The sequence below is a fragment of the Diadema setosum genome, chromosome 5, assembly GCF_964275005.1.
Source record: "Diadema setosum chromosome 5, eeDiaSeto1, whole genome shotgun sequence".
In the NCBI taxonomy this organism is placed as follows: Eukaryota; Metazoa; Echinodermata; class Echinoidea; order Diadematoida; family Diadematidae; genus Diadema; species Diadema setosum.
In genome coordinates this window covers 20,618,422-20,628,839 of record NC_092689.1, presented here as the reverse complement: position 1 = coordinate 20,628,839, position 10,418 = coordinate 20,618,422, and the positions used below count along the sequence as shown (strand labels likewise).

The 10,418-nt window shown below is 38.7% G+C and overlaps 1 protein-coding gene across 1 annotated transcript in view; it reads left to right on the top strand.

The window, feature by feature from the left end:
• The first annotated feature begins 823 nt into the window (after window positions 1-823).
• LOC140229197 (uncharacterized) overlaps window positions 824-10,418 on the top strand; it is a 43,941-nt gene continuing 34,346 nt past the window's right edge. Inside the window, exons 1-2 of the mRNA XM_072309469.1 lie at window positions 824-903; window positions 10,176-10,313. Coding sequence (XP_072165570.1) covers window positions 880-903; window positions 10,176-10,313 — 162 coding nt within the window. The 5' untranslated portion in view covers window positions 824-879. The remainder of the gene's footprint in view (window positions 904-10,175; window positions 10,314-10,418) is intronic.

Below are 10,418 nucleotides of genomic sequence, written 5' to 3'. Positions count from 1 at the left end.
ATCTGCCAGATCGCACGTGGAGATAGGTCTCCTTGCTCTCCACCGAAGTCAGACATCCTACATGTTTTTCATCACATTTTGCATGCTAACCACTGGACATTCCCGTTGTTGAAATGAAAAATTTCTTACTCTACCTATGAGTAATTTCTTGTAGATTTATACCACTCCTTAACAAGTGTGGTCTTTCTTTCATGAATATGAAAATCATACTTAAAAGGGAACGTTCCAGATAAGCAAAAGCTCAAGCTCATTTTACAGAGCTTGGAAAAGCGTAAGCAATTGCTAGCAAGAACTAGTAAAAGGCATGTTTTATGCATACGTCTTTAAGCAAATGATTGGTCTCTAAGCAAATGATTGGTCTCTAAGCAGTTGCTTGCGGGCAGCAAGCAATTGCTTGTGCTTGCTAGCAAAAGCTTCTGCTCACAAGCAATTGCTTGTTTTTATGCATACGGATTCGAGTAAAAGGCTAGCACAAGCAATTGCTAGCGTTTATGCATCCGGCCCAGTGATTTTTTTTTTCCAATCATATGAAACCATTGTCTCTCATTGGCAAGATGTTCTGTACACCTACTGGGGAATAATGTAAAATAGCGGAGGCATACCAATTGCTACTTTAGTGACATTACCAGTTTCCCAATGGAAAGGTATGGTTATGTACATTTTATATGAAAGCATCCTTTTCTAGTTTTGTTTACACAATTACAACAATACTGTTGCATTTTCATGTTCTTTGGTTTTGATGCCCCACATCATTCCCTCTCGCTTTTTAACTGTGTTTTGAATGAAAGGTGTGTGGTCATCTCTTTTTGTTATTTACCATCCAGAATAACAAGTCTTGTCTGTCAACCTGGTTGAAAGTTGCATGACGTCATCTTCACCATGGCATTTAGTTCTGTCCTGCAGGTAAAGTTTAAGCTCCTTATCAGCATTCATTAAGCTGGATTTCTATGCCTCTGCCACAAAGTTTTGCTGGAGGCGTTATGTTTTTTGTTTGTCCGTCTGTCCTTCCGTCCATCCGTAATCAAGTTTGTGGACAGCATAACTTAAGAACCATTTAAGGTTTCCAAATGAAACTTGGCACACCATAAATAATGTTGTATTGACTGCATTGATATTAACCGCGCCCCCCCCCTTTTTTTTTTGGCGGTTGGGTAAAAAAAAAAAAATTGACAGTTCGCCTACTAGCGTGGAAACTGTCATGCAACAGGTGGAGTTACTGCCGACATGTTTGGAATTGAGTGAAATGTTTGGGGGAGAAAGTGTGTTGATTTTTGTTCCATAAAAAAGAAAGAAGTTTTACAGTAGAATGCTTAATGAAAAAGAAATTATTTCGAACATTGAATATTGATATTATATTTGGTGGTTATGAATGGGATACCAGGGAATATTGCATGAGTTGGGGCCAATATTGCACAAATCAAAGATGAGTGCAGTATTAGCCCTAACGAATGCAATATTCCCTGATACTATATGACCTTTCTAGATACCAATGTGTGATTGGTCAAAATGCTGTCACGTGACCATGGTCACAAGGATGAGAAGCGTTATATTCTCACAACGTGATGTAAATTACGTACAACCTTGGAATATAACAGCGACTATGTTAAACAAATGGCGTTATGTCAGGAGGGGTGACGTCATCAAAAACCAATTGTTATGATGCGTGCACAGAGCTAGAGACACTTTGCACACACGAATGCAATCGCCCGTGACCACACAGTACATAGATATACAGCGCACAATAAACGGTATGAGCATCACACATGCACAGCATACATGCGCTACATTACAAGCGAGAATAGCGAAATAGCAACAGATTTGTTTTTGTCAAACTATTGTAACCAGTTAGAACTAACTGGTATGGCAGCTTGAGAGAGAAAGAACTGGAGAATGTGCTGGAAGCTATAGAGCCTACTACTCCAGTTAATGTTAGACAGTCGTGACAGGGTCAGAAGCTAAAGGATTTTCCATTACATTTGTCATTACCAGCGCCTGAACTGAGTAAGTTTCTAAGCTAAAGTTACAGCTCTTGTACCAGTGATTGCAGACAGAAGAGAATAGGCCCTACATTGTCAGAAAGTTCACATTCTCATACGTCACCACAAACAAATGTTATCTCAACAAGCTTGCTTTAACGTTAGACCAAAAGCGGCAGTTGTAGATCCCCAACGTTAGTCTTCTACAATTTTTACAAAGTACTGTCATTACAAAATCTAGGTCTACTGCTACAAAACTAGGCCCTCACTAGCGCTACAGGCCTACATACGATTGAATACACTTGTAGCGACTGTTCTAGGAATGATGATATTGCAGCTGTCCTGCTCCTGCACAGCCACGGAAGAACAAATTTCGGGTAGGGCCTAACGTTAGAACTCTACGCGAAAGCCATCGTAGTTTATGGTGCGGTATGGCTCAATTGAATATCAGTAGCGCGCTGTTGTCACGCGCGTTCATGAAGTACCGCACTTCTGCTCGTCTTTGAAGTTGACTCAGCACTGAAAAAGGAGTAGCCCTGTGAAACTAACTGCATATGAAGCACGCAAATAGCAAGATGTTTGCGTGCTTGTGAATTGTAACAAGATTTTGCTGATTAGTAGCAAGCGTTCACACACTAAGCAAGTACTTGCGCAACAGACGAGACAAAATACGGTGAACGGCCAGTAACAACAGTAGCCTATGGGGAATTAATACATTGGCTCTGGGTGCGTTCGAGCGCTCTCCTAAAGCGAACTTTACCGTACCATACCCGCGCCAGAGGAGCGCTTGAACGCTCCTAAAGTGTACCGTACCGTACTGTGCCGAGCCAAAAGTGTACCAAAAGTTCGCTGTAAAGCATGCGCTTATCATGTGCATACGTCACAATGCAAAAACATCATTCTCTTTGATCGGGACATCTCTAGTTCAAGCGCCAGGTGGATGAAATTCTTCCTAAAAAATGTGTGACCTTTTCTAAAAATAACTTGTGAGGTACGCTTTCTCAACAGAGCGCTCGAACGCTTCAAATCTGGCACAGTTTGGTACGGTACGCTTTGGTTCAGTTCGCTTTGGTTTGCTTTAGAGCGCTGGAATGCACACCTAGATGCATTTTGTTCAATATGCTCTCATATTGACACTTGTAAGTTTTTAATGCGCCGCTGAAACATCCATTATAGATGATAATTGTCTGCACACTTTATGCAGCCAGGATTGGCTGTATTGGTTTATTAACTGCAGCCTGAATTTTGACCTGTTTCAGTGGGGAAAAAAAAGTGAGGTTAATACAACTATAATTTACAGTATGTAAGTATTAGTGGACAAAGTTGTGCCTATCAACTTTTGGATGCTTATGCTGAAGATCAAGGTTGAATTCATAAAATTCACTATTTTCTCCATATGTCTGAAATGAATGAAAGTATTTTCATGAATCATAGGATGGTTTACTGAAATCCTTTCTTCCTAAGTCAGATTTTTTTCCTAAGTAGTCTGAAAATCTTCCTAAAATCGTCCCGAGTTTCTTCTAACTTTTTTCTTGAACTGAGGAAGGTAGGAAAGTATACAACTGAGGATGAATCCTAGGAAGATATGCAAATTTCTGACCAAGGAAGAAGTTTGTATTCTTGAATGCATGTAAGAAAGAATTTTAGGAAGACTACTTGGAAAGCTCCACCCCTGTCCTAAGTACGTTGTTCAGATGTAGCAAGCTGCAAAGCATTGTGATGAGATTGAGCTTGTCATTCACTGCGCGCAATTCATGTACAAAGAACAGTGGCCAGGGATATGGATGAGCTAATTTGCATTAAGAAGTGCCTCAGAAGAAATGTCAGAATACCAATTCTGTCTTTCCCAGGCACTTCTTAACTTTCTGACTTAGGAAGAAACTTGGGAAGATTTCAGAATACCACCCCGAGTGTGGTATAATCATGTTACAGGGCAAAGATTCTCTAGGGAAAGTTTTGGGCCATGGGGTCAAAAGTTAAAGGTCCAGTTTACCTTTGGGAGCAGTGATTAAAAAAATGTTCAAGATATCACATTTGATGCTTATGTACAGGTCTGTTGTATCACAAAACATCCTACCATATAAAATTTTCGCAATAAAGCCTAAAATAAAAGAAGATATCAGTGTTTTTCTCAATAAACCGTAACTGTAGACGGTATAGCCTGGAAACATTTTTATTATAACTATTGTTCACATTTTGTGTATTTAACAACACTTAACATCGATTATACAGATTCAAATTTTTACGTTGGTTGTTTCTAGCCCTAACTCACATTTTAGAACTATTTTGAAGCACTAATGCTGGGTTTTTGTTTCATCTGCAAATGATAAATTATGCCTTTAAAGGTCCGAAAGGAGATACTAAAATTTAAGTTGTTTCTCCATTGCTTAGTAATTGCTGAAGTTGTATTCATGAAATTTAGTGTATATATACTGCCTTATTAAATGATGATTCTCTTGAGAATTTTTAGGTGATTGGGTCAAAGGTCAGGTGAAGAAAAAAGAAAAAAAGATCTGTTATTATACCCCAACCCGCACAGAGTATGTGTGGGGGTATATAGGAATCACGCTGAGGCCAGGCAGTCGGTCAAGCGGTCGGTTGGTCGGTCGATTACAAAACTTGTGTTCTCACATTGACCACGAAATTTGGCATGTGTAACCACTATCATAGGTAGATTTGAAGACACCTTTTTGGTGTGTGTGGAGCTACAGCTGTGCTGCCATGGTAATGCAAATTTTTATGAAATCAGGCAAAATGTTGTGGCTCAAACTACTCTCTCATTTTTGAGCAATTGACTCAAAATTTGGCATGCCCGACTGTGCTAGCATAGGTACAATGTAGATGTGCAACACACCTTTTTCGTTAATATGCCATAATGTGTTGCCATGGCAATGGCAAATTGAAGTCACAAAATGTTGTGGATCAAACTACTCTTTCAGTTTTAAAGCCGTTCAGCTAAAGTTTGCACATATGATTAATGTAAAGTGTAGTTTTACTTGATACCTTTTTATGCCTCCGCCACGAAGTAGTGCAGGAGGCATTACGTTTTCGGGTTGTCCGTCCGTCCTTCCGTCCGTAATCAATTTTGTGGACAGCGTAACTAAGAAACTGTTCGAGGTATCTTAATGAAACTTGGCATGTATATGTATGAGTGGGTGAAGTTGTGCCTTTCAACTTTACGGTGCACATGCTCAAGGTCAAAGGTCAAGGTCAAATGCTCAAATTTCACTATTTCCCCCATATCCATGCAATGCTTGAAGGTATTTTTTTGAAACTTAGTGTATATATGAACTACCAAATAAAGATTCTCCAGAGAGAGTTCCGGGTCACGATGTCAAGGGTCAAAGGTCAAGTCAAAAGGTTGAAATTTAATGTTTTTCTCCATATCTCGCAAATGATTCGAGGTATCTTCGTGGAACTTAGAATATATGCATATACCGACGGGCAGTGATTATCTAGGGAAGTTGGGGGTCATGGGTCAAAGGTCAAGGTCAACTCCTCAAAATGTCAAGTACTTCCCTCATATTTATGCAATGCCTGAAGGATTTTAATGCGTCCGCCACGAAGTGGTGCCAGAGGCATTATGTTTTTGAGTTGTCCGTCCGTACGTCCGTCCGCATTCGTTTACGTGATAACTTGAGTAATATTGACTGGAATTGTACAAAACTTGGTCCAAGTAAAAGTATGATGGGGCAATTACTTGAATAGAATTTGGGTGAAATCGGCTAAAGGCCAAGGTCAAAGGTCAAGGTTAAATAATGAAATTGTATCCGCATACGCCATAACTCAAGACTGGATTAAGCAAATTTCACCAAACTTTGTCTGAGGATGATGTATGATGGGACAATTACTTGATTAGTTTTTGAGTGAAATCAGACAGAGGTCAAAGGTCAAAGATCAAGGTCAAATCCTAAAATTTAACTGTTTACATGATAACTCCAAACTGGATGAAGCAACTTTCACCAAACTTGGTCCAAGGATGAAGTATGATGGGGCAATTACAAAATATGTACTTGAGTAGTTTTTAGTGAAATTGGCAAAAGGTCAAAAGGTTAAGGCCAAATGCGGAAAATGTTGCTATTTCCCCATATCTATGCAATGCCCGAAGGTATTTTCTTTAAACTTAGTGTAGACATGTACTACTGCGTAAAGATTCTTCAGAGATAGTTTCATGTCATAAGGTCAAAGGTCAAAAGGTCAAGTGAAAATGTTACAATTTTATTTTCTTGCAAATGGTTTAATGTATCTTCATGGAACTTGATACATACGTATGCACTGACTGGCAGGGATCATCTAGGGAATAAGGGGTCATGGGTCAATAGTCAGGGGGTCAAAGGTCAAGGTCAACTCCTCAAAATTTCACTATTTATTTTATACTGTAATTAGACTTTTTCTTCTTACCTTGAAAATTACTCAATGCATAAACTTATAAAAGGGTCAGTCAAAAGTCAAGTAAAAATCCTCAATTCCCCAAATATATGTACCTGCACTCATAGAGCCCGTTTACACCGACTTTTATTACACCGACTTTTGGGCCAGCCTAAACGTCGGTGTAAACGCACGCTGGCCCAAATGCGGTACCAAATTTTGACCCGCATTTGGACAAGCTCTGGAGGTTGTCTCGGGCCGGCCCTGGGCTGACCTATTCTCGGTGTAAACGCACGCTGGCCCAAATGCGGTACCAAATGCGAGTCCCGCTTCCTTTCCGCAGCAATCGTGACGTAATTGCGTAATGTTATGAGTGCTTATATCGTGCATGCTGTCTTGTCTTGAAGGAGCGGAGAATTCTGTCCTGCAATGTCTCACAATGTTTCATCTCTGTAAGTTTTTTTTCCTCACTCCAGAAAATTTGTGCATAGGTAAGGATGGTGAGAAACTGTGAAATTGATTTTTGTTGGGTAGTGGCGGTGATGTGACGTTATTTGTGATTTGAAATATCCCAAAATCTATGCTCTGTGTCGGACAAAATAGTCATTACATCCCCAGGTATTCAGTTCACAGAATTGCATACGTACACAATACACATTTCCCGCGGGCGCGCTCCAATGAAATCATTGTTCACATGCAGAGCGCCGCTACCGTCAGAATATCTATATATCATAGGCCGGCCCAAATTTTCGGTGTAAACGCACACAGAGTACCGCAATTTGGGCCGGCCCTGGGCCGGCCCTGGGGGCGGCCTAAAAGTGGTCAGGCAGTGTAAACGGGGTCTTAGACAATTATAGCAAACCTAGTTCAAGGAAAGTGAACATTCAAAACATTTCTGACAAACCTGTCATTTCAATAATCACACATTGTGAAGACATTTGTACTATACACCTATTGGGAGAATCATGCATTATGGCAGAGGCATACCAGTCGCCATAGCGACATTTCTAGTTTTTTTTTTTAAACTTGATATATGTATGTATTACCCAATATATATTCTGTGGGAAGTTTCTTGCCAAAAGGTCAAAGGTCAAAAGGTCAACGGTCAAGTAAAAATGCTAAATTGCACTTCTTCCTCCATATCTCGAAAGTAACTCAAGGTATCATCATGAAACTTACATATTTACACAAGTTCTACCTAACAGTGATTCTCTTTGGAACTTTGAGGTCGAAGGTCAAAGGTCAAAGGCCAGGTCTAGATAATAATATTTATTTTACCATTTAATACTAAAATTACACTTTTTCTCCATACCTTGAAAATTACTCAATGCATAAACTTATAAAAGGGTCAAAAGTCAAGTAAAAATCCTCAATTCGCCAAATATACCTGCACTTTGACATGTTAATCATTTATCCAATTGAACCTAGTTCAAGGAAAGTGAACAGTCGGCACATTTGTGGCAAATCTGTCATTTTAATATTTTGCCATTTATGTGAAACTGTCATCACACATTGTCAAGACATTGTACTACAGCTATTGTATAGACCTATTAGGAGAACCATGCATTATGGCGGAGGCATACCAATTGCAGTAGCGACATTTCTAGTTTGTGTATGTGTCAAGAAATCTGTTGCCATGGCAATAGCAGTTTTTATGCAAATTCTACAAAAATATGTGGATTGCCCCAACTCCCTCAGTTTTGTAGCAGGTGTCACTGCTTTCATCTATACAGTAGGTAGATGAGCAAAATGCCTTTTTTGTCAGGATGGCCTTAGAATGCATTGCCATGGCAATGGCAAATTTTCATTAAAATCACACGAAATGGTTTGAAGTTCATGCCAGGTTGTAAAACAACCCATGTGATGAGCTTCTGATGTCTACATATTATTAAACCAAATAATGTATACGCCATATATTTAGTGAGTCTAAATTTTTGAAAATCGGGACTTTCCAACAATTTCGCGAGCAGTTAAATTTGTGATCATGGAGTACAGTACTGAAAGGAGTATACATGGGTCATTCCATGGAGTTGGGGCAGTGTCCATGTAGCATCGTGATATTTAAAAAATACATTTCAGCATAACTCAATATTAATTATGCTATACATTTATTGCTTGTAGGCTTTACATTTGCATTGAGGCCACACATTTTCCTGGAAATTTTGTGCCATTAAGACTCAATTTTGATGAAGTTATTAAACAATATGTAACAGTGTCCTGTAGCATCGTGACGTGTCCATGTAGCATCGTGATATTTTAAAATTTGGTCCTAAGAGACAAATTATGGCAATTGACCAAAATTTGATGCAATATGCACATTTACAAAATATGAATGAGATAGCTAAATATCTCAAATTTCCTGTACACAGTTTTAATTTTAAAAGAGAATTACAAAATGTGTCACGATGCTATGCGGTGTCCTTTTTTGTGACATTTGGTGGACACCGCGTAGCATAGTGACACATTGTGTAATTTTCTTGTAAAAGTAAAACTGTGGAAAGGAGAGTTAAGATAGCTATCTGACTAATCTAGTAATTATGCATATTATATCAAATTTTGGTCAAGCTAATTGCATTAATTTGTCTTTTAGGACCAGATTTTAACTATCACGATGCTACATGGACACCGTTACATATCGTTTTAATAACTTCATCAAAATTGAGTCTGAATGGCACAAAATTTCCAGGAAAATGTATGGTCTCAATACAAATGTAAAACCTATAAACAATACAGTATAGCATAATTAGTATTGAGTTATGCTAAAATGTCACACTTTGTGCCCCAACTTCATGGAATTACCCACATGCACTTCACACTCATGTCGGGATCGTCAGAGTCAATATCTCTTCTTTTGTTCTGCTTCTTTGAGCTGCCACTCATGCATTCTTATGGCGAAACTACTATTGTATTTCATCATCCTTGTCCATCGTTATTTGTTATTAATTTTGAAAACATTCTTATTTTTTATCTCAATCATTATGATTTCTGAAAGTCTGTACTCAGTACAACCAATGTATTGTTGTTCCACTGTAAAAGTCTGAAAATCAGCTGGAGTTCCCCTTTAACTAGTTAAGATTGCTTATGAAATTGTTATGTAATATCCCAACTATATTCTCCCTGCCACATGACATCATTCTTCATAGTTTCATACCATCTCAATTTTCTCTCTCATAGTTCTCTTTTGCTGTGTGAAGATAATACATGACCCAAAATACGTTACTTAAAATTGTATTCAATCTTTCCTTAATGGGCCACTTCGATACCAATCGCTGTCTTCATTTAAAGTTGTGTCCATATCTCAGTCACAAGGGATACCATACACCAGAACATTCGCAATGTAATTCATTTATTTATTTATTTATTTTTTTTTTTGCCATGTAAAGCAAGCCCTGGGCAGGCTTTCCAGTTGGCAGGAATAAGAATTTTGTAATGCATAACATGTCAGCAGAATTGTCTACAGTGTATTTTCTCACCACTCTTTTTAATCTACTGGAGTCAAAGACATATATTATGTTCAGACAGTGATCCTTAACCTTGAGGATAAGTTCTATGGAGTGCCAAGTGTTAAACGGTCGATTTCATTAAGAAATGAGTCATTTCAGCGATGAAGTGGCCATTTCATCAACGAAATGGACTGTGTGACACTTGGCGCCCCATAGAACTTATGCTCGAGGTTAGCTATCCTCGAGGTTAAGGATTTTTGTCTGAATGTAACTAGAGTTTCCAAGTTTGTCATGGATATTCCTCTGTAGCCTATGTCCTTGTGTATGACATGAAGTACCTGGTTTGCAGTTGCTATGAATGGATAATTTATTCCCTTGTGTATTGTAGATGTATCTTGACTGGGCTAATAGCCTATTGTGTGAACATGGCATTGTCATCAATGAACTGAAGGAATTCCAAGATGGTCGGATATTTGCCCTCCTTATCCACATTCTGACAGATACTCAGCTCTTCCCATCCTCTGAGGTAAAAGATGTGAATTGTATTTCCACATCCTATTTTCATTGTATATTTTCATCATTGAGTAGTGATTTTGCTTTCAAACAAATTCGTACGAACCCTGGGGCCTGT